Source organism: Anolis sagrei, chromosome 10 (genome assembly GCF_037176765.1).
Source record: "Anolis sagrei isolate rAnoSag1 chromosome 10, rAnoSag1.mat, whole genome shotgun sequence".
In the NCBI taxonomy this organism is placed as follows: Eukaryota; Metazoa; Chordata; class Lepidosauria; order Squamata; family Dactyloidae; genus Anolis; species Anolis sagrei.
Genome location: NC_090030.1, coordinates 19,484,274 through 19,509,449, shown reverse-complemented (window position 1 = coordinate 19,509,449; position 25,176 = coordinate 19,484,274). Strand labels below are relative to the sequence as shown.

Below are 25,176 nucleotides of genomic sequence, written 5' to 3'. Positions count from 1 at the left end.
ATCCTGGCCTTAATGGCATTGGTTCTGATGGCTTGCTCTTGGGCTGCAAGAATCAGGCCTTCTGTCTCCTTCTTCAGGATTCCATTCATGAGCCATCACCAGGTCTTCTCCTTGTCAACTTTTCCTTCAATTTTCTCAAGGAATTGCCCATGTAAGGCTTTGTTGCGCCAGTTGTCAGCTCTGGTTTGGAGTGCAGTTTTCTTGTACTGACTCTTTGTCTGGTGTGCTTTGGTTATTATTATTATTATTATTTGAAACACAATAAGATGAGTCCACAGCAGACACATGTCTTGGATCACACGTCGGACACTTCCCAAGATGATTATGATTATGATTATTTGAAACACAACAAGATGAGTCCACAGCAGACACTCTGCTGGCTGTTGTATTAGATCACACGTCGGACACCTCCCAAGTGTCTAGGACTGTGTGATGTATTGGCAAATAATGTGCGCAGATCCCAGTAGGGTGGCCTTTTGCAGCTGGCAGCTGGTAATCTTGTCAGCACTAATTGTGTTTAAGTGCAGGCCATGGTCTTTAGGCACTGCGCCCAGTGTGCCGATCACCACTGGGACCACCTTGACTGGCATGTGCCAGAATCTTTGCTGTTTATTGTCAAAGGCTTTCATGGCCGGAATCACTGGGTTCTTTTCGGGCTAGAGGCATTCTCTCCTGACGTTTCGCCTGCATCTATTGCAAGCATCCTCAGAGGTAGTGAGGTCTGTTGGAAGTAGGAAAATAGGTTTATATATCTGTGGGAAGACCAGGGTGGGACAAAGGACTCTTGTCTGCTGGAGCTAGGTGTGAATGTTTCAACTGACCACCTTGATTAGCATTTGATAGCCTGGCAGTGCCTGGAGCAATCTTTTGTTGAGAGGCGATTGTTTTCCCTCTGCTGTTTTTAGGCAGCATCCTCAGAGGTAGTGAGGTCTCTTGGAAGTAGGAAAATGGGTTTATATATCTGTGGAAAGACCAGGGTGGGACAAAGGACTCTTGTCTGCTGGAGCTAGGTTCTGAATGTTTCAACTGACCACCTTGATTAGCATTTGATAGCCTGGCAGTGCCTGGAGCAATCTTTTGTTAAGAGGTGATTGTTTTCCCTCTGCTGTTTTGCTGTTTTAATCTTTGCAGAGTCTTTTGCATTATTATTATTATTATTATTATTATTATTATCATATTATGGAACCAACTGGCTGACGTTCAGGAGGGTCAGACACTCTCTCAGCCTCAAACCAGGCAAAGACAAATCTTGCCAGGAAACCCCTATGAAGACACAGATAGAAAGGAGATAGAAAGGAGGGGGGGGGGAGAGCTGTCTTCCCTTCTGCGCATGCGCGATGCTGTCCTGTAGCCTGCCAGGAGGAGGAGGGGGAGGAGGGGGAGGAGGGCTGGGCGCGGTTGCTAGGCGACGGCGCCCGAGCGGCCTGGTCCAGAATCCGCCTCAGACGGAGCCTGCGAGAGGAAGGCCGAGGCGGAGGAGGGAGAGGGAGAGGCGGCCTGAGGGGCTCCCGTCCCGAGCCCTCCGCCCCCAGAGCCGGCCCCCATGCCTCTCCGTCGAGGAGGAGGAGGAGGAGAGCCGGTAAGGAGCTGGACAAGGCCTCAGGGGACGCCTTAGGCCTCGGGGTTGAAGGGGAAGAAGGGGAAGGAGAAGGGGAAGAGGTCCTGGCCCTATTGGAGCGGCCCAGTGAAGCCTCCCAGCGCAAGGGCAGTCTACCTGTGCTAAGACTAGAACAAGGATAGTGGTATTATATACCAAGGGAGACATTCAGTCAGTGCTTTCTGTGTAATATGTAAGACAGCAGGGAGTTGGATGCAAGAGCTGCAATAACACTAGTAGTAATAATAATAATGATGATAATAATAGTAGTGATACTAAGAGTGATCACAGTAATAGTGATAATAGTACTAGTAATAATCACAATGAGCACAACTATGGTTGGTAAATGCATATTTGATCCTTTTGTTTGTAATAATAATAATAATAATAATGTAATAATGATAATTATATTAGTACTAATAGTGGTAATAATAATAGTGATAATAATAGTAGTAGTAATAATCACAGTGACCACTACTAAGGTTGGTAAATGTATATTTGATCCTTTTGTTTGCAATAATAATAATAATAATAATAATGTAATAATGATAATTATATTAGTACTAATAGTGGTAATAATAATAGTGATAATAATAGTAGTAGTAATAATCACAGTGACCACTACTAAGGTTGGTAAATGTATATTTGATCCTTTTGTTTTGCAATAATAATAATAATAATAATGTAATGTAATAATGATAATTATATTAGTACTAGTAATAATCACAATGAGCACCATTGTGGTTGGTAAATGCATATTTGATCCTTTTGTTTTGCAATAATAATAATAATAATATTGTAATGTAATAATGATAATTATGTTAGTACTCAAATTACAGTAGTACTAATAGTGGTAATAATAGCGATAATAATAGTACTAGTAATAATCACAGTGACCACTAAGGTTGGTAAATGCATATTTGATCCTTTTGTTTTGCATAATAATAATAATAATAATATTGTAATTTAATAATGATCATTATATTAGTACTAATAGTGATAATAATAATAGTGATAATAGTACTAGTGATAATAATAGTACACAATCACAGTGACCACTACTAAGGTTTTTAAATGTATATTTGATCCTTTCGTTTTGCCAAAAAAATCATTGTAATATAATAATCTATATAAATAAAAATGTAATGTTCGTTTGTGGGATTAACATAACTCAAAAACCACCAGACAAATTGACAACAAATTTGGACACAATACACACATCAGGCCAACGAGTGATCATCACTCATAAAATCAATGAAAAACACAGCAGAAGAGACTTAAAGAGCAAAACAAAACAAAACATTACAATGCATGTGCAAAACCACATATATATACACACACAAACACAGATATATACTCCTACACACACAAAATACATATACACAGACTGGGCCACAGCAACGTGTGGCAGAGGACGGCTAGTGATAAATATAGTAGTACTTTCTAGTAGGGATACTAAGAGTGATCACCATGATAGTGATAATAATAGTACTAGTAATAATCACAATGACCACCACTATGATTGGTAAATGCATATTTGATCCTTTTGTTTTGCATAATAATAATAATAATAATAATGTCAGTGTTATGTAATAATTTCTAACAGTAGGATGTTAGGAATTGTGGGAATTGAAGTCCAAAATAGCTGGAGGACCAAAGTTTGCCCATTCCTACTCTAGTGGTACTTTAATTTTAAATATATTTTAATGTTCTTTTGAATTTTAATCCATTTTTATTTGGCTTTAGGACATGTCCACCACATCTGGTAAAAAGTTCTCTGAAAGAAGAGGCATGTCTACTATTTCACTGTTTTCTATTCTTTTTCTTTGCTCTTATTCCTGTATACCAGTTCAAGGCAAAAAGGGGGAATTTAAAGAGTTCCATTTTTTATTTCCAACAAAGATTTTTTAAAATTTTGGTTCCATCTTTGCTAATGTTTCTGGTGTCGTGTGCCATCTATACATCATCTTATAGAAAAATTCTCCTAGTTGATAACATCTTATTAATTTAACGTTTGTTTTCCATATCTGTTCCCATCTAGGTAGATATTATGGCCCACATTCTTTGACCATTGAATAATACGGTCTTTCATTAGATGTACTTCTGTGTCTAATTTTAATAATATTTTATAGACCTTTGCAATTCGTTTTTCCTTGGACTGGATGAAATTTCTGTTTTATTACTTTTCCAATTAATGCCTATCTTCTTATGCATTTGTTATCTTTCTTCTAGTTGTCTTTATTGGAGCTATGAAAATTGTATACACTCTTGTTGTAGTTAGCTTGGATTTTTTAGATGAACTTCATTTTATTGTCGAAGGCTTTCATGGCCGGAATCACTGGGTTGTTGTAGGTTTTTCCGGGCTATATGGCCATGAGAAAATGCCTCTAGAACATGGCCATATAGCCCGGAAAAACCTACAACAACCCAGAACTTCATTTTGTTGCCAAATTAAGAGGGGAGAGGTTTATGATATAGCCTAGTCTGTAATAGTAGTAGTAGTAGTAGTAGTAGTAATAATAATTCCGCCTGTTGAGATATATGAGTCTCGTGTACAATCTAAATTTTGTGTTCATTATCCCAGTATATACTTATCTGGGAAAACATCCTATTGACTTCAATAATAACAATAAATTGTCACTATAAATTAATAGATGGACATTCCAAGTGAGAAGAGAGAGATTTATCATACAGCCGAGAAAACTCTCACTGCAGGGTAAGACTATTGTAATAATAATCATCATCATCATCATCGTGTCAGCAGCCACAATAAAAGACTAACCTAATAGTAATAATTATGCACTATTAATTTATTGCTGCATATAGAATCATAGAATAGAATAACAGAGTTGGAAAAGACCACATGGGCCATCTAGTCCAACTCCCTGCTTTGCAGGAAAAGCACAATCAAAGTACCTCTGAGCATGGCCATTTAGCCTCTGTTTAAAAGTTTCCAAGGAAGGTACTTCTGCCAGTTTCTGAGGCAGAGAATTCCACTGCTGAACAGCTCTTACAGTCAGGAAGTTCTTCCTAATGTTAAGGTGGAATTTCCTCTCTTATAATTTAAACCCATTGCTCTGAGTCCTAGTTTCCAGGGCAACAGAAAACAAGCCTGCTCCCTTTTCCTTATGACATCCTTTTCACATATTTATACATGGCTATCATGTATCCTCTCAACATCTTCTGAAGGCTGAACATACCAAGCTGTTTAAGACACTCCTCATAAGGCATGGTCTCCAGAACTTTGATCATTTTAGTCCCCCTACTCTGGACACTTTCCAGCTTAGGTCAATATCTCTTTTGAACTGTGGTGCCCAGAACTGGACGCAGTATTCCAGGTGAGGTCTAACCAAAGCAGAATACAAAGGCACCATGACTTCTCTCGATCTAGACACTATAGTCCTAACCGCTGTGAGTCGCCTTCGGGCTGAGAACAGCGGTATATAAGTAAGGCAAATAAATAAATAAAATCCCACTGGCTTTTTTAGCTGCTGCATCACACTGTTGACCCATGTTCAACTTGTTGTACATCAGTAGCTCCCAACCCTTTTTTGACCAGAAGCTACTTGACCAGGGACCACTAGAACAGGGACCACTTTGACCAGAGACCACTTTCCAACATTAGTACCAAAGCGTTACGAATCAGTTTTTGGTCAACTTTATATTTGGTTTGGTTATCTGGGCTGCTGATTCGGAAAATTGCATTGGATAGACCACATCAGTTCTAGTTTCTGATGCAGAACATATGCCATCCAATAGTCAACATCTGGTTGCTCAAAGAAAACCATATTTAATAAGCTTCAGTACTTATTAAGAGGGTTTAGCGAGACCAGTCACTCTTGTTGCAACAGTGTTGTAACAGTGGGGCTGTGGACCATATTTTAGTTCTTGGGGACTACTGGTGGTTCACGGACCACAGGTTGGGAACCACTGATCTAAACAATTGATTCAGAAAATTGCATTGGATAGACTACATCAGTTCTAGTTTCTGATGCAGAACATATGCCATCCAATAGTCAACATCTGGTTGCTCAAAGAAAACCATATTTAATAAGCTTCAGTACTTATTAAGAGGGTTTAGCGAGACCAGTCACTCTTGTTGCAACAGTGTTGTAACAGTGGGGCTGTGGACCATATTTTAGTTCTTGGGGACTACTGGTGGTTCACGGACCACAGGTTGGGAACCACTGATCTAAACAATTGATTCAGAAAATTGCATTGGATAGACTACATCAACTCTAGTTTCCAGTACAGGACATATGCCATCCAGTACTCGCCATCGGCTCACCCACAGAAAACCATATTTAATAATCTAGAGCGGATATGGTAGTAATAATCTTTCGTGGGTAGTCAGCCTCTCCTCTCCCAACATCCCTGTTGCCTTGACACTATAAGAGGGTTTTGCAAGACCAGTAGCTCTAGTTGCTGCGTGGTTTTGAGGCAACAGTGTAATGATGAAGCTGCGGACCATATTTTCATTCTTGGGGACCACTGATGGTCCACGGATCACAGGTTGGGAACCACTGTTGTACATAAAGATCTTTTTCACATGGACTGTTGCTCAGCCAGACATCACCCATCCTGTATCTTTGCATTTCTTTCTTTCTTTTTTGCCTATGTGTAGTATCTTTCATTTGTCTTTGTTGAAATTCATTTTGTCCGTTTTGGCCAATAAGCTCTCTACTCTGTTAAGGTCATTTTGAATTCTGATCCTGTCCTCTGGAGTATTAGCTATCCCTCCTAATTTGGTGTCATCTGCAAACTTGATAAACATGTCCTCTAAACCTTCATCCAAGTCATTAATAAAGACATTGAACAGTACTGGGCCCAGGACTGAACCCTATACACTCCACTAGTTACTTTTTTCCAGGATGAAGTGGAACCACTGGTGAGCACTCTTTGGATTTGGTCGCTTAACCAATTATAGATCCACCTAATAGTAGCATTGCCTAGCCCACATTTGACTATTGGGTTCGGTCGCTTATATTTCAAGTGAGGGGATAGGTTTGAGATATAGCCCAGCAGACTCTCTTCTTGCAGTCTATATATGTTGTATGTTTTCTTTATAAATATTAAATCAGGCATGGCTAGTTGTTGTAAAAGTGTCCTTTTTGTGTCCTTGTAGTGGGCTACAGCACACTGTTTTTGGCTAAATATCAGGCAAAATTGCACCTAGACGTTACTTCTGGTTGTGCCTTCCTAATTCTTCAGCAGGGTTTTGAGAAGGTTCAGGGAACATCTCTGCTGGAGATTTTCTTTTCTCGTTAGGTCTCTAACATTGGAAAACAGAGATGATGAACGTGATTCACGAATGGAGCTGTTGTGTTAAGTGTTCAGATTTCACCGCTTTCCGAACTACTCATTTCTTTTTCTGATAGTGATGAAATTGTGAGGAGAGCTTAAGTTATTAGTAAACCATATGCATAACTGTTCTGTAGTGCCTCATGTTTACTAATTTGTTTATAATGTGTTCTGCTTAAATTATGTAGCAATATGATTGTCATCTTTTAAAGTTAAAACACTGGTCTGTTAAAAGTAGCATTTTTGGATAACTGTTTAAGAAATCCCCAGCCCTTTCAGTAGGTTTTAGTCTTCCAGATGTTTTGGGGTTCAGCCTCTTGATAGCTAGGAAAATCTGGTCATATTCTCATTCTCAGTGGTCCATCAAACAACACAATTCTCCTTGTGGAGAGTAAAAGTGGGGTATAAATAAACATTATTATTAATATAGGCCTTACTTCCATATGAGTTGGGGCAATCCTGTTTTACAATGTGATTGGCTGGCATTTTTATGGCAATTAGTCAGCTTTGATTTATGGCAATCTAATGAAAGAGGGACCTCTATCATATCCGGTCTTGCAGACTCAGGACAGCCATGGTATCCTGGATTAAGTCTGTCTACATGTATTGCAGTCTTTCTTGATTTCTGTTGCCTTCCATTTTATCAAGTATTGCCTCTTCAAATGAATCTTATCATCTCATGGTATGTCCAAAGTATGACAGCCTCAGTTTGGTTGTCATGGCTTCTAGGAAGAGCTGTTAGACACAGCAAATTTGAATTTTGCTATCATGGAATAGCTCACTGAAACATTATACATAGACATAAAATGATTTTTGTTTTGTTTAGATGTTAATATGATTGACACGATCAGATTCCTAGCCTTGTTGAAGCAACTTTTTATTTATGAAATAGTCAAAATAGTAAAATATGACTGTTGGACATGTGAACTCTTTCATGTCCACTTTTCATGTAGCTCTGCCTCAGAGCAAATTGTTCCACTGAGTGGCAATTCTGCCACTTTTGGTACATAATGGTGCATTTTTGTAACCTTTGAAACAATAACCAATTTATTGTCTTTTGTTCTGCAGTTCTAACAAAGTAGAGCTAACTTAATAGTTTGTTTTGTTGTGGATGTGGTTGTGGGACAACGAGAAGCAGAGTTGATGGAAAAGTCAAAAACAACCAAATGAATTCCAAGGACTACTTTAGACCTACTGAAGAAGACATGTGTCTTAGATAGACTGGAATACAAGTGCCTAAAAGCAGCCCTTAAAAAAGTGGTAGTTGGCTATTTAATCTGAAATTCTCAGGAATTCACAGTATAATTCATGGAAGCACACAGTCTGCTATTAAAAAAAATTAAACAGGGGATTAAAATATGCCCTCAAAAAAATCCTACAGTGCCTTATGTGTTTGGATTGGACTGAGTTACCTCTGGTATTTTTTGTATAAACGGCATAAAATAGGTCAAGAAAATAAAGAATCAAGAAAGTTGCAGTATCAACTGTGACTGCATCTCCATATATGAACCCACGCGTTCCCTTCGGTCATCTGGAGAGGCCCTGCTCACTATCCCACCTGCGTTGCAAGTGCGTTTGGTGGGGATGAGGGACAGGGCCTTCTCTGTGGTGGCCTCCCGACTCTGGAACTCTCTCCCCAAGGACATCAGACAAGCCCCGACGTTGGCAATCTTTAGGAAGAGCCTGAAGACCTGGCTGTTCCAGTGTGCCTTTCCAGATTAGGAAACTCCTGACATCATGTCCCAAATGCACTTTGTTAGAGACCAGGATTGTCTGCACATTGCACCTATCTCCAAAAAACCTCTACATACCTCCTGTCAAGTTCAGCACTTTTAAATTTTGTCTATTACATTTGGCCCGGCCTTTAGGTTTTAAATGCGTCATGGTGTCATTGTTTTTAGTGTTTTATTGTTTTGCTTGATGTTTTATTATTTGCTTATGAGTTTTACTGTTATATTTGTATGTTGTTGTTGGCGGCGGCCTTGGCCTTTGTAAGCTGCATTGAGTCCTTCAGGAGATTTTGTGGGATATAAATCAAGATAATAATAATAATAATAATACCCTTAGGCATGGTCTAGGAAGGCTTACAGTCAAACATTAAGAAAACAAATAATGACCACGGGTGATTCATGTCAACTTCAAAGTAGACAATGAAGACATTGAAATAATTCAAAATTTTGCATACTTCAGCTTGGTCATTGACCAGAATAGAGATAGGAAATCGGGACGAGGACTTGGAAGGGCCACTATGAAGGAACTAGATTGGTTCCTCTATAAAGATATATATTGAATATATGGTTGGGATTATCCATACCATCATATTTCCCATTTTTATGTATGGTTGTGAAAGTTGGCCTGTGAAGAAAGCTGGTAGGAAGATAATGAATTCATTTGAAATGTGCTGGAGGATCATTCTACTGGTTGGATTAACTGATCTATTTTTTCACTGAGAAGTAGGCAGTATAGTATGACCCCTGTATCCACCGAAATAATATATGTGGTTTCACTTGTCTGTATTTCACTTATTAATTTAGGGCCTCTTGTACAAGTTACATCCTTTCTCACTATCATCATTTGTCCCATGGAAAAGAATAGTTTGCTGTTATCTATGGCTTGATGTATCCATGCAAAGTCCAGAAGTACATCCCTTGTGGATATGGGAGTCATAATGTACATTTTAACCCCCCCTCCCTGAGATGTCATTATGCAGAAGCTGTAATCTGTTGCTATTGACCCCAGTTCTTGTAGGGCTGAATAGGAATCACTGGGGAGGTTCATACCACAGCCTCTGCCTAGGTTGAATTTCTTGGTGTCCCACTGAGCTTCTTTCATTGATTCTATGGGCCAGGGAGTTTGGTAATACACTATCCTTGCTGTGGGGGGATTTTTGCCTGACTCCAGTGAACATGTGCGGTAGGTTCCTGTAAGGTTCATTGTTGTCTTCCATGAGGTCACTAGATGATGTAATCTTCAGATTTAGTATTAATAATATGATCAATATGTCAACGACACGCTTCTCTGAGTCAGGAGAATGATACAGAGATTTTGAACCGTTGCCTGGATTGGGCAAGAGGCAGGATACGGGAGAGTGAACTGAAACTCCACTTTATCACACTAGAGAAAAAATCCACTTACAATCTGGTTTCTGCCTCCTGCAGAATTCTGGGGTTTGTAGTTTAGTGAGACTGTTAAAGGCTCCTCCCTGTACTACAAACCCCAGAATTCTGCAGGAGACAGAAACCAGATTTTTTCTCTAGTGTGATGAGGCCCTCAGTGGATTTTTTCTCTAGTGTGATGAGGCCCTCAGTGCTATGAAACAGAGGTTTCTTGATGTCCACACTGTTTTGGAGTGACTTGAAGGAGGAGGTGTGCAGCTTAAGGACAAAGCTTGTATAGCAGGACCCTGTCGGTCTGTTCTTTTGCCAACTCAAGGCTGGATATTTGACCTGTGTCCCTGAAGATGTGTAATAGCATGGGTCTGCTCATTATCACCATCTCATAGAGCAAAGTTCCTTGCCGCACAAGAATTTCTATTTCTATTCATATTATTTTCGTTGCCATTAGTTATTTTGGGAACAGAAATAGGCTTCTTGGAACCTGGAACAGCAGAGCACTCTTATTGATTTCACTGGATCCTGAATGTTCAATGCAGCTTGAAGAACCTTTTCAGAAGCATCGCCTCCATCTAAATCGAGCGTCCTCTTTGAAAGTTATTCTTAATCCATTGTCTGGCTTTATGAGGATAAAGCCGTGTTGTATATCGTGATTTAGCCGCCTTTATGCCTTAATACTTTTAAAAGCTGGAGTTGAACACGTACAATTGAAAAATTATTATTTTTCAGCATATTATAACCTTGTAGAATGTAATTACTAGGGAAGCCTTTTTCTTTTGATTTTACTGTGTAGAAGGTGTATTGATACTTCAAATACAGCACTATGTGAGTAGAATTCAAGTACTTCACAAATACATGTTCTCCCTGAATTGCATTATCAGCCCCGCCAGTCAGTCGTGACTCTGCTGAAACGCCGTGTTTAGGTAAGGATGCCTGGTTGCTTAGCAATGGGCATCAGAGGCTTAAACACTTAAAGCTGTAGTGCAAAGTTTTCCCATCTGAGTGATAACATATTTTCATGTTCCAAACCAGGAGGCTGTAGTGTTTCTCCCTTGTTAGATTATTACTCAGAATATGTTTTATATGAGAGAGATTACCTTATGGTACAAAGGTTTAATGTTCTGAAATGTTGCATTGCATTATCTACAGCAGGTGACAAAAACAAGTGAACAAACAACTCTAACCTATTTCTCGGTTATACATAAGGAAGGATGTGTTTGGCTTAGTGTGATGTCGTGGGCAAAGCCCAGCTTATAAAATGTTTGCTCTGTCTCTGGTGATGCTGGGCAAGAGTCTGGAACATAAAAGGTTAGAACTCCTTGTCCTTTCTTTTAGCCCACTGGCATAAATTGGTCCTGACAAGCTTCAAGAACAGAAAATGTGTTCCAGATAATATTTTGTTCAAGGCATGCTCGACTCTGCTCTATACCATATAGCAATACTGAGGAATTGCTGAGAATATTCAGTTATTCAGAGGCTGAACTAGACAATCTTGCAGTAGTCAGGATTTCTGGGAGTGCCTTCATACTACTTGTGTGTTGTGATTCTACTCAACTTTGATAGTAATATTCTAAGGAATCCTGGAATTTGCAGTTTGGAGTGGTGGCATTTTGAATTTTCTGCTGGAGAGCTTGTGTGCCCCACCAAACTACAGGTTTCAGGACTCCATGGGATGTGGTAATGGCAGTGGAAAATAGTGCTATCTATCTATCTATCTATCTATCTATCTATCTATCTATCATGTGGCTATTTGGGCTATTGATTGGTCACTTGGCTTCTCAAAGTGTGGTGTATTTCTCTTGTCATTTTCCTTCTTGTTAGAACTCAGTGCCAGGATGCTATTAGCCTTAGAGCTATATAAGAGTGCCCACAAAGATCACTCAGCCTAGGTTGCATGCCCTGGGACATTGGAGAACAACCCAAAATAATGAACTCCCTCTTGAACATTGGAGCTCTCTCTAAATATGGAACTCCTTCCATCCATTTTTTCAGTGTCCAAATTTGGAGTAGACTCCTGAGGGAAACACAATCAGCCATTGAATGAAGTTCCAAGACCATGAGAAGGTCAACCAACTTGACAAGTTAAACATGAGCCAACAATTTCATGCAACGGCCAAAAAAGCCAATGGGATTTTGGCCTGCATAAATAGGAGCTTAGTGCCTAGGTCCAGTGAAGTCATACTCCCCCTCTATTCTGCCTTGGTCAGACCACACCTGGAATCACACTCTGTCCAATTCTGGGCACCGCAATTGAAAGGAGATGTTGATGAGTTGGAATGTGTGAGGGCGGCTTAAATGATCAAAGGTCTGGAAAACAAGCCCTATGAGGAGTGGCTTAAAGAGCTGGGCATGTTTAGCCTGCAGAAGAGAAGGCTGAGGGGGTACATGATGAGGGCCATGGATCAATATGTGAAGGAAAGTCATAGGGAGGAGGGAGCAAGCTTGTATTCTTCTACCCTGGAGACTAGGACATGGAACAATGGCTTCATACTACAGGAAAGGAGATTCCATCTGAACATTAGGAAGACCTTCCTGACTGTGAGAGCTGATCAGCAGTGGAACTTTCTGCCCCGAAGTGTGGTGGTGGCTCCTTCTTTGGAAGCTTTTAAACAGAGGCTGGGTGGCCATCTGTCAGGGTTGCTTTGAATGCAATTTTCCTTTTTCTTGGCAGAATGGGGTTGGATGGCCCATGAGGTCTCTTCCAACTCTATGATTCTGTGACATTAAATGTGTACGGAGTGCATTCTTATACCATACACCATTCTTACATTGCACATAGCACTCCAGGAGATTGGGCAGTCTTCGAGCAGGGGACAGCTAAAGCATGGACCAGACATTGACTTGATTGAATCGGTGCTCCTTTTGCAATGCTCAGAGGCCTGTATGGTTGTTTACATAGCCAGAAAACTGCTGGAAATACTGAGGTTTTGGGGAAAGCCCAAAATGTACAGAAAGCTCAACAACATAATTTTTGGGATGTGTGTGGAAAACATTCTTAAGGGATACATCCTCTGCACAAAATTGCCCTCTAGAACAGAGCATGTCTAGCAGAGATACAAAGTGAAAACCAGAAAAGCACGAGGGGGCAAGAATGGAATAGCATTGTTGGGGTCCTGAATGGTAGCACTCAATGCTGCAATCCCACAGCTTCTGTACATACCTTTAATAGTGTAAGGGCCTACCTCTCTGTCTCTCCCTTTCTTTCTTAAAATCATACACACCACAATTAATTCCACATAAACATTAATTTAGAGGTAGTCACGATTCTCACATGACTGAAGCTCCCCCACCCTCCACCGGCTTTAAATGGAAAAGTGACACAGCTGAATTTTCTTAATAGCTTTTTCAACCCGTCGACAGTTGCGTTAAAAAAAGAATGCAGAAGCCGAAAAGGCAAGAAACTCCAGTGAGTCATGGAAGTGGGTGTGTTTCTGCAGAGAACGGCTTTCGTAATGCACCCATGGAACAGAAAACCCCCTGTACGCAGGCTCCTCCGGGCTGGCAGAGAGCTCGCCTCCTTTACTACCAGCGTGGAGAACAGCTGAGCTGCTTTCTGTAATGGCAATTGGAAGTGAGTATGCCAGTGTGAATGAATCGGAATGGCAGAGGGCTCAGAGGTGGCTTCTTCCCCCTCCTTCCCTAGTTTGCTTTTAAAATTTGGGATTTGTGACACATTTGGAAGTTTCTCTTATTCATGATCCTGCATTTGAAAAGGCAGCAGTCTCCAGGAAGTGTTTGAGTTAAATTTCTTAGTTGCATGGAGCTTGCTGGCCTGTAAAATGGAAGCAGACCAGAAGTATTAAAGTGACCTAAAGGTAAATATAGAAAATCAACATCATGTTTTAATACTGAAGAAATAAGACCACATGTGTGCGAAGTTGGCTCTAATAATCACCTTACAGGCACCCAACTTGCAGTGGAGAAAGAACCCTTGAATCTTGCCAAAGACAAACTCTTTCAGTTGGTTTTACTTCAAGGTGCTTGTATTACCTATAGAGAGAAATAAATAGGACATTATATGGATGAAAGAAGATCGGGAAAGTGGCTCAGCAGGCCACAGAGTGTTACATGCACCTCTGGAGGTTGCTACAAACTTAATAATGTTTTCCCATTCAACGTAAGAAGCAATCTGTACTTTTGGATAGATACACAAATTCTTGTACTTTGTAAAAAAGTGAGATAGTTGTAAAGTTCCCCAGTAGAAACATAAAACTTTGATTACATTGTTGCTTACTTAAACATGGGTGTTGCAAACAATTCATTGTTCATATTTCTCATTAGTTTGTTGCTTTGTTAGAGACTATAAGCATACATTAGAAAGAAGGAAAATAACTGCTGAATTAGAAATTCTTTAAGAATTTGTATGCACTAATGTTTAGTAAGATTAAGTTTACTTCTGAGTTGTCTCCTATTGCTTGAGTATTGATTTTTTAATTTGTTGCTAATCGCTCACACTTTGTGTACTTGACACAGTGCACAGTGACTTCTTGCACAGGTTATGTGTGTAAGATGAAAACGGATAAGTTTTAGAAATGTATCCGAGATCATATTTATCAGAGTTTTTGTGTGTATGTGTATCAGGAGCTACTTAAGAAACTGCAAATCGCTTCTGGTGTGAGAGAATTGGCTGTCTGCAAGGATATTGCCCAGGGGCTGCCCAGATGTTTTTGATGTTTTACCATCCTTGTGGGAGGCTTCTCTCATTTACCTGCATCGGGAGCTTGAGCTGACAGAGGGAGCTCATCTACGTTCTCCCTGGATTCAAAATGCCGACCTGTCAGTCTTCAGTCCTGCTGGCACAAGGGTAACCCATTGCGCCACCAGGAAGCTCCATATTTATCAGAGTGAGGGGTGCAGATAAGATATAATCCTTCCCACTCAAAATCCTTTTTGGAGGAAATAGTAAACACTCCAATGAATAGCCTAGTGTGCAAAATGTAGAATGATCCTTGGGATTGGTGTCTATGGTTTATTTATTGACAAAAGATGCCTCTCTAAGCGTTTTCACATATCAATATCTGGTTTCACATATCCATATGTCAATATGGCAATTATCCTATATCAGCTTTTTAAAGAAAAGGATGCAGAAGATGGTTGCTGGAGTGAAGAACACCGTATGATACTTGCTGAAACTTTTGGAAAATAGTGTCTCTTTTAAGAGATATTAAAACTGTTACCAGGACTCTGTGCTGAAGTTACATGAAACTGTTGGGCATTGAGTGTGTGCTTGCGTGTAGTGAAAATTGCATGAGAAATCCTGCAAGAGCAAGTGTGAAGAATTTGGGATACTGTACGTAGAAGTTCCCAGATTTCCACAGGAAGAAACCAAGATGTGAAGCACCATCTCTTGTCATAAGAGGGCTGCTCTAGTCTGTGAAACCCCTCACGGCATTGAGATGCGAAAAGCTCTCCTGAAGGTTTCTGTTGTATCCCACAGATGTTGAAAAGTTTGTGTTGGTTTCCTAGAGGCTTCTATCTATACTACTTAATTAATCTCCTCTCCTCTCACCTTTCTGTCTCTTTCCTTCCTTCCCATCATATTTGCTGTCAGGAGGTGAATGTCTGCATGGTGTGTGTTCATAGCTGTAGAGGTGGAACAAAGCCCTTGGCTTCTTTAACTTTGAGCAAACAGAAGTGTGTTTTCTAAGATCAGAATTCCCCTTCATCATTTACATTATTTGCATGGATTGCTAAAGGAAGGATTATCCTATTCAGAAGCCATGTTTTCACTTTCTTTTTCATTGAGTAAGAGCACTAGTATTACAGTAGTCTTTCTTATCCAACATAAATCGGGTGGCAGAACGTTGGATAAGCAAAAATGTTAGGTAATATGGATGGATTAAACATCAAATTATGTTATAATTTTACAAATTAAGCACCAAAACATCATGCTTTACGACAAATCGACAGAAAAAGCAGTTTAATACACAGTAATGTTATGTAGCAATTACTCCATTTACGAATTTAGCACCAAAACATCGCAATGTATTGAAACAGTTGTGGATCCGGGCATGAGGTAGACTGCATTGGATAATACAGAAGGTTGGATGAGCGAAGGTTGGATAAGTAGCAAATGCTCTGTCTGTACCATTGTACGATCAGTTCCAGATTGCAAAACCTTTTCTCACAATTTTCATGAATTTTGGAATAGCTTCAGTTTTTGATCCCCCCCCCCCCCTCTCTCCTGGCAATTTAGATAGCTCCGTGGACATGCTCTAATCTGGGGACCACCACTCTGGGTAACAGCAACCTACAGACATAAAACATAAAGTCACTTGTGTTAATGTTAGCTGTAATGGCTATGAGACAGTTCTTCCACCTGCAGAGAGTGAGATTTTGGGCCTCCTTTGCTTATAGGAGGCCTATAAGTCTCCTTCCTATTGCTGTTACTTATGTGTGAATAGGTTGGGTAGGATTACACTGTTCTCTTGCAAATGTTCCTTCCGTGGTTGAAACCTCTGTGCACTGGGGAAGCTGTTTCCAATTCACAACTGCTGTTGTGACAGGCAGCTATCCGACAGCGCATTAACTTCAACGTTGAATTTAACGTGTGGGTGCCATAAGTATAATTGCTGTCACCGTCTTAAATCCAGTCAGTGTGGGGAGTGGGGACCAAGAAATTAAACTAGTTATGACTCAAAGTAATAGCAAGAAGTATCAAATTAAATAAAAGGTGTTTCGTAAATGGCCATGGATTATGATTTTGGATAACGTGATTTTAATAAGTGTTTTGATATGTTTTAATAGCTGTTTTAATGCATATGCTTATTTTACTATGTATATATGTTTACATGGCATCGAATTGTTGCCTATATATGTAAGCTGTCCTGAGTCTCCTATGGGGTTGAAAAAGGCAGGGTATATAAATACAGCAAATAAATAAATAACTTCACGCTTGTTCATAAAATCTAATTGAGCATGTTGTATATTTTGTCTTCCAGGCTGTCAAGGACCATATGGTTGGATATGGGCATGTCGGAGATTGGCAAGTAGTTAACACAATGGTGCGGTGGAGGGCAAACTCTGGGCAGCTTTGGCAGTGAGTGGCGCTTGGGGATCACTGGTCAGAAGGTGACCGTGATGACGGCCTGGTCTATGGTGGAAAAGCTGAAAATGGAGAAGCGGCATTCCCAAGAAGAGAGGGCGGCAGACCAAGATGGCGGGGATTGCAGCCCAGAATCGGAGGAGTGGACAAGCTCCGAGAGCGAGCCAGAGCAGCAACCGCCACCTCCCAGGAACAGTGGCAGTAACCCACAGTGGCGGGAGAAGGACATTTCCCATAAGCCTCACCGGCAGCTCTGCCGCTCCCCTTGCTTGGACCGCCCCAGTTTCTCACAAAGCAGCCTCCTCCAGGATTTGAAGCTGGAGGAGAGCAAAACGAGCCTGAACAAAGAATACCAAGCCAAAATCGATTTTGCTGTAAAACTGGGCTATGCCGGGGATCAGATCCAAGCCGTGTTGAACAAGCTGGGGGCGGACGCTCTCATCAATGACATTTTGGCTGAGCTTGTGCGGCTTGGCAACAAGACTGAGAATGAAGGGCAAGCGAGTACCGGGAGCACTTCTGGACCTGCTGGTCCTGGCCCAAAGGAGACGGCCAGCCCTGAGCTCTCTTTGGAAGACGAAGTGGTGGACAGCACTGACAATTTGAGGCCAATCGTCATTGATGGCAGCAACGTAGCAATGAGGTAACCTGGCAATAGTAGAATACTTTTGGGAAGGCAGCCATTCTGCTGCCTGTGTGCTTACTTAAATTTAGCTTGATATACGCCCATGCCACTGTTCTTTGAATCACTGTTAAGAAATACAAATATTTTAATCACTGTTAAGAAATACAACTAACAGCCAACTGTCTGTTAGGAATTGTGGGAGTTTAAGTCCAAAGCACCTGGAGTGGCAAAATTTGCCCACGCCTGCTTTTTTGTGTGTAGGGAGCGACTTGAGAAACTGCAAGTCGTTTCTGGTGTGAGAGAATTGGCCGTCTGCAAAGATGTTGCCCAGGGGACATCCGGATGATCGATGTTTTACCATGCTTGTTGGAGGCTTCTCTCATGTCCCCACATGGGGAGCTGGAGCTGACAGAGGGAGCTCAACCCAATCTCCCCAGATTCGAACTGCTGACCTATTGCTGGCACAAGGGTTTAACCCCTTGCGCCACCGGAGGCTCCTGCTTTAAATGAATGTGATTATATGCTATAGGGCAGAATGTAAATATTTTAACAACGAAACCTTTAGTGAGGCAAGTCCCAGATTGCAAGTTCTGACATGTTGCTTAACAAACGGCAAAGGAAAGGTCTCTGCTTTGCTTAGCAGCTCGTATTACAAGCAGGAATGAACAAAAGGTTTACTGTGAAAACAGAACTGGGCCAAAGACTGACTGGGGTTCACTGAGCAAGTCTAAGCCCAGGCCATGTAGCTCACTAGTTTTTTCAGGTATATGCCATAGTGGTAAAAACCAGCACACACCATATGGCTTTTTTTCTGTTTTTCAGCCATGGGAATAAGGAAGGCTTTTCCTGTCGTGGGATTCAACTTGCTGTCGACTGGTTTCTGGAGAAGGGCCATAAGGACATTACGGTGTTTGTGCCAACGTGGAGGAAGGAGCAGTCACGGCCGGATGCACCCATTACAGGTAGCGATGCAGATGAAGGTTGGCTTTCTTTTATTGGTAAAACAGAAGCCATTTCCAAGAGGAGGATGTTGTACTATACTGAACACAGATGTTGGAAGGCATTCTCTATAGAAAATTATGCTGAAGTAGTTTGATTTTTTTTTCCGTGTCAGGAGTGACTTGAGAAAGTGCAAGTCACTTCTGGTGTCAGAGAATTGGCCGTCTGCAAGGACGTTGCCCAGGGGACGCCCACATTTTTTGGTGTTTTATCATCCTTGTGGGAGGCTTCATGTCCCCACATGGGGAGCTTGAACTGACAGAGAGAGCTCAACTCGCTCTCCCCAGATTCAAATCACTGACCTGTTGGTCAGCAGTCCTGCTGGCACAAGGGCTTAAGCCACGGCGCCACTGGCGGCTGGTTTGATATGCTGGATTATGTCTTTGTATGGAACTATAAGAATTGCTGAGAATTCTGATTTGGCATTCATGAATGAATGAATAGCGAATGAAGCATGATCCATCCTCTTGGCTCTCTTATCAATGGCAATGGTCAATTCTGCAGACTCATGGGTCTATAGTCCTTGTACTGTCTGAGGCTGCCTCGAGAGCGCCATTTTCGGACACTCCCTTTATGACAAAAGTAAGAGGAAAGGGCTTTGAAGTAGAAAAAGCATCTGTTGCATATTAACCAGAGGCTAAAGCCCAGGCTAGGCAGGCCTGTTTGTGGATTTCCCCATTTCAGATAGCAGGTGCATGAGCGCATATTTGGATTTTTGCCAGGAGGCAGTTTTGCCTTGCAGTAAGTGGCATGTTTTTATTTCTGTGGGCCATTTTTTTTTGTTTAAACAAAAGCATGCAATGATGTCATTTTTTTCATGTCAGGAGTGACTTGAGAAAAACTGCAAGTTGTTTCTGGTGATGTCATACTTATTTACTTAGGCAATCCCTCCTTGGTCCTCCAGGGTCAGTGTGCAATGTGCGGTGGATCCGTAGGTGGCTGTGGAGCCCTATTCTTGATCTGCATCTTCTCCTGCAGCGAGGGCATTGGTTTCCAGGTGGAAGGCGGTCCTAGTTGGGGTTGGCTTGACGTGCCTTCCTTCTTTCGCCCTCTATTCGTGCCTCTTCAAATTCTGCAGCACTGCTGGTCACAGCTGACCTCCAGCTGGAGCGCTCAAGGGCCAGGGTTTCCCAGTGTCTATGCCACAGTTTTTAAGATTGGCTTTGAGCCCATCTTTAAATCTCTTTTCCTGCTCTCCAACATTCCGTTTTCCATTCTTGAATTCGGAGTAGAGCAACTGCTTTGGGAGATGATGGTTGGGCATCCAGACAACGTGACCGGTCCAGCGGAGTTGATGGCGGAGGACCATCGCTTCAATGCTGGTGGTCTTTGCTTCTTCCAGCATGCTGACATTTGTCCACTTGTCTTTCCAAGAGATTTGCAGGATTTTCCGGAGGCAGCGCTGATGGAATCATTCTAGGAGTTGCATGTGACGTCTGTAGACAGTCCACGTCTCACGGTTGGGAGGGCAGTAGCTTTATAAAAAATGATGTCATAATCTCACCTCACATTTATCGAACAGCACTTGAGGAACTTTTTTTCTAGACTGGGCCACAGTCTGGGATAGAGTGGAGAATGGCTGTGAAATTGCATTACAAGTATTACAAGGAGCCCAAATACCAAAGTGTTAGGGTTTGTGGGGTGTTGGAAGCAGTAGTACAAAACTGCCTAAAGGGGAAGTCTAGCACAACAGGATTCATAGTTATGGTAGCATTTGTCATCTCAGACTCTTGCAAATTATGAAGAAGTGGAAGGATAAGCAAAGCCAAGCTGAACAGTGTTCTCTGCATTGTAAACCACAGACACCATGGATTATGCTCATTTTGTGCAGAATATCCCAGCAATCCTTGAATGCCACTGAGAAGCTTTGACAACTGAAAATATTCCAGTTACAGTGCTGTGATCATGTTTTGACCCATCTGAGCACCCTGGTTTTTCACAGGTTCTTAAGTTGTCATATTTTCTGCAGATCAAGAAATTCTGCACAAGCTGGAGAAGGAAAAAATCCTGGTCTTCACTCCGTCACGGAGGGTTCAGGGGCGGAGGGTGGTCTGCTACGATGACCGCTTCATAGTGAAGCTGGCTTACGACTCTGACGGCATCATTGTGTCCAATGACAATTACCGAGACCTCCAGAACGAGAAGCCAGAATGGAAGAAATTCATAGAGGAACGGCTGCTGATGTATTCTTTTGTCAACGACAAGTAGGTCCTTAGCGTGTTCTTTAGAAGTGTATAAAAAACTCTTTAATGTTGTTCTAGCACTCAAGTGTTCAGTGTTTTGTCTACAATGTCATTGTTCCTTCCAGCTTCATCTTAAGATGAGAAAGGCCTGCAGTCTCCTCCATTACATTTATCTCTACAGCAGCCTCCCTACTTTAGCCTTTCTTCTCACAAAGGAACCTGATCACAATGGTTGGCTGTTCTGAGCTCATAGATGTGGCAGGAATCAAAAGAAAGCCCCCCCCCCCCAAGCATTCTTGCTTCTCTATACTTTTAGATATATTTAAAGGTAACATTTCCTTGTGTTTTCCAGGTTTATGCCACCTGATGACCCATTAGGGCGCCATGGCCCTAGCCTTGAAAACTTCCTAAGGAAGAAGCCTGTTATTCCCGAACATAAGAAGCAACCATGTCCTTATGGTGAGTGTGTGGCTTTTCATTAATTTGAAGAAAAAGAAAAGAAATGTTATTGATGATGTGTCTCCAAGTTGTTTCCAGTAGCCCTGTACCAGGTTCTCACGCTCCCACCTCCTTCGCAGGCGCGATTGGTGGGGACAAGGGAGAGGGCCTTCTCGGTGGTGGCCCCCTGACTCTGGAACTAACTTCCCAAGGACATCAGGCATGCCCCAACTCTGGCAGTCTTTAGGAGGAGCCTGAAAACATGACTGTTCCAGTGTGCCTTCCCAGAATAAGGAAAATCCTCAGCAATATGCCCTCAGAATGCACTTTACTACTGGTGTAGGATTGACTGCGTTCCCTCATCTCTCTTTGAAAACCCTATACCAGTTATATCCTACCTTGTTCATGCCCAGCGTTTATTTTTTATTTTTTAAAACTATTACATTTGGCCCAGCCATAGGTTTTTAAATCCTTGCATGTTACTGTTTATTGTTTATATGTGATTTATATTAATTGCATTGTATTTATTGTTTTTGTTTATTGCTTTTGTTTATTGATGTACTGTTGGGCTTGGCCTCATGTAAGCCGCTCCGAGTCCCTTGGGGAAATGGTGGCGGGGTATAAATAAAGTATTATTATTATTATTATTATTATTATTATTATTATTACCTGTTGTGTTTTTGTAGCAGAGTTTGTTCTGAGAGGGTTTGCCACTGTTTTCCTTTAAGGGTGTTGGATTTCAATATATGGGGTTTCTATGGCTGAACTGGTGGCACAGCAGGTTAAACCACTGAGCTCCTGAACTTGCTGACTGAAAGGTTGACGGTTCGAATCCGGGGAGTGGGGTGAGCTTCCGCTGTTATATCCAGCTTCTGCCAACCCAGCAGTTCGAAAACATGCAAATGTGAGTAGATCAGTAGATACTGCCTTGGCGGGAAGGTAACGATGCTCCATGCAGTCATGCCAACCACATGACCTTGGAGGTGTCTATGGACAATGCCAGCTTTTCAGCTTAGATATGGAGATGAGCACCACCCCCAGAGTTGGACACGACTAGACTAAATGTCAGGGAAAACTTTTACCTTTATCTACCTACAGCTGAGCAGAGATTTGAACCTTAACCTCAACAGTTTACGTACCACTTTTACAAAGATCATGCCTATCTGAAATGTTGTCTTTTCCTCCTTAGGCAAAAAATGCACCTATGGACACAAGTGTAAATATTACCACCCAGAACGTGCAAACCAGCCACTGAGATCTGTAGCAGACGAGCTTCGCATCAGTGCCAAACTATCTGCTGTAAAAACCATGAGTGAAGGAGCACTAGCAAAATGTGGCACGGGATTAGTACTCTCCAAAGGGGACCTTGCCTCGGAAGTTAAGCGCATTGCTCCGAAACGTCAGTCTGACCCAAGCATCCGGTCTGTGGCCGTGGAACCCGAGGACCGGCTGTCAATGGCCCGGAAGTCTGAGGCCAACTCTGTCCCTTCCCTCGTTTCAGCGTTAAGCGTCCCAATCATCCCGGCTTCCAAAAGCCATGCAGCTGGGGCTTTGAACACACGATCGGCGAGTAGCCCCGTACCAGGTTCATCTCACTTTGCGCATCAAAAGTCCTCCCTGGAGCATATGTCCAGTGTGCAGTATCCTCCAATTCTGGTCACCAATAGCCATGGTGCTTCCATCAATTATTCGGATCAGTACCCAAAATACGAGTCTTTGGGAGACCATGGCTATTATTCTATGCTCAGCGACTTTTCCAATTTGAGTATCAGCAGCATGCACAACACGGATTATTACGGGGCGGAGGTCGACCAAGGTTTATACTCCAGAAATTCAAGCCCGTGTCCTGATACTTGCCTAAGCCATACGACCAGTGATCCTTACTCTTCGTATGGCGACCTTTACCTCGGGGTGGGAGATGCAAGCCCCGAGGACAACGTCAAGGCTCGCCTCCCACCCCAAAACCGCCTCCCGCCCTTTTCTCAGGGATATCACGAGGCCTTGACGAGAGTCCAGAGCTATGGCACAGAAGGGTCCAAACGCCCTCTCCACAAGCACTCGGCCTCCCATTTGGCACTCCACGTCCAACATCCGGTTGTTGGGGCACGGTCCAGTTGTCCGGGGGACTACCCCACACCTCCAAACGTCTACCCGTCGGCCACCACTCAGCCGAGCCGTGCCCTTGTTATGACGAGGATGGACAGCATTTCCGACTCACGGCTGTACGAGAGCAATCCCACCCGGCAGAAGCGGCCGCCCTTGTGCCGGGAACAGCACGCCAGCTGGGACCCACTGCCCTGTCCCACGGACACTTATGCTTACCATTCCTACCCTCTGAGCAGCAACCTCATGCAGCCATGCTACGAGCCTGTGATGGTTAGGAGCATGCCTGAGAAGATGGAGCAGCTCTGGCGCAACCCGTGGGTCGGGGTCTGCGGGGAGCTGCAGGAGCCCCACATCATCCCCGAACATCAGTATCAGACGTATAAGAACCTTTGCAATATATTCCCAGCTGGCGTTGTCCTTTCTGTCATGGAGAAGAACCCTCACATGACTGACGCACAGCAGTTGGCCGCCATGATTGTGGCCAAATTGAGAACGGGCCGCTAAACATCACCCCTTTAAATGTGCAAAGATAAATGATTGATAGATGACCCCTGTGCAGATCCCTATGATAATTCTGCAACTGTAAATAGTTTCTAATGGTGATATATGACTCTGTATATTGTCGCAATTATTTAAGACATGTGATGCAGGTTATATTACAAACACGAGTATTTAAGGATTTTTAAAACTGTTCTTTTTTTGTAAAAAAAAAAGGCATTTTAACAGGCAGCGCAGACCTTATGCATGGATGTATCACTTATTGAATCCCAAAGGTCATGTGTTGATTTGTCTAAAAACAGGTCCTTCAAAACTGTTAGCAATTATATTGCATGTGTCAGAGTATAGTTTTCAGTATGGACACGTTGCCCCAGTCAGATAAGCTCTCTGCACTTAAAACATCCTTTATGAAGGGAAGCTTGGGCCGCTCTTCTTAATAGCATCCACAGATTGGCACACTTTGCGTGGCCTCATTGTGAAGGGAAGCCACTTGCTGTGTAAATGTCCTTTTGTAGGTAAAAGAAATGCTCAAATAAGGGAGAAAATGGACTTAATACTCTTTGAAGAAAGGAACGCCAGTGAAAAATGGAATGCTTGAAAAGCATTAGTATTTATGAGCTTTATAGATGGGTTCATTTCAGGTCAACAGCAGCATGTTGTGTCTCCGATCTGGTTCCTCCTTTTTTCTGAGTTGGTGTGAATATAGAATTCAACAAAGTCAGGTATAAATAGAGCCAGATTTATTTGATAGTGAAGGGCAGGTCAAAAGGGATGCTGAAGGATTGGGTTGGTTTTTGTATTTGCACTCTGACCTCCATGCAAAGGGGTGCGTCTGCGGGTTGCAGTGTTTGTGCAGTGGGCCTTTTGGGCTCAGGATAGGCAACTCTGCAGTCCAATGTCTCCCGCAAGAGGTGTCTCTGGCGGTGGCAGCTGCCATGTTTTTCTTCTTTTTTAAATAGAACACAAGCTGCACTGACGGGACGCCCTTTTTAAATCCAAATGTGTATTTCAACATTTTGAACCACTACTACTAACTCGGCGCGTCTCGAGCTAGGACTTGTTGACTTCTACTGTAGTTTTTTTTCATGAAAGTCGAGAAGGTCCGGTCTCCCGGCCTTTGGTCTCTTCATGAGAAGGTGTGACACTGCCTAATGTTTCTTACTTTGAAACACACGGAATGTGAGGCTGCAGTCAGGGTTGTTTCTGGCGTTTTGGTCAGGGCTCGCCAGCTGCTTTCGGGTTGTTTTTGGATCCTTTTTGGGTGGGGGGGG

At 42.3% G+C, this 25,176-nt stretch overlaps 1 protein-coding gene across 2 annotated transcripts; it reads left to right on the top strand.

The window, feature by feature from the left end:
• The first annotated feature begins 1,411 nt into the window (after positions 1-1,411).
• On the top strand, positions 1,412-25,176 carry ZC3H12B (zinc finger CCCH-type containing 12B). Of its 2 annotated transcripts, none has more exons than XM_067471583.1 (6): positions 1,412-1,579; positions 16,953-17,699; positions 18,504-18,643; positions 20,650-20,884; positions 21,216-21,322; positions 22,491-25,176. In XM_067471583.1, the coding sequence occupies exons 2-6, from the start codon at positions 17,092-17,094 to the stop codon at positions 23,909-23,911; spliced, it is 2,511 nt and encodes an 836-aa protein (XP_067327684.1). In that variant the 5' UTR covers positions 1,412-1,579; positions 16,953-17,091; the 3' UTR covers positions 23,912-25,176. The 2 variants fall into 2 exon arrangements, with proteins under 2 accessions (XP_067327684.1, XP_060612170.2); XM_060756187.2 differs by lacking the exon at positions 1,412-1,579 and adding an exon at positions 13,363-13,582.

What these genes read in the sequence shown, in the direction of transcription:
- ZC3H12B (XM_067471583.1), top strand. Translation starts at nt 17,092, where the DNA reads ATGACGGCCTGGTCTATGGTGGAAAAGCTGAAAATGGAGAAGCGGCAT. An exon ending in GCCGGATGCACCCATTACAG is followed by an intron (nt 18,644 to 20,649) that starts GTAGCGATGCAG and finishes TATTTTCTGCAG; the next exon opens with ATCAAGAAATTCTGCACAAG. An exon ending in GAAGCAACCATGTCCTTATG is followed by an intron (nt 21,323 to 22,490) that starts GTGAGTGTGTGG and finishes TTTCCTCCTTAG; the next exon opens with GCAAAAAATGCACCTATGGA.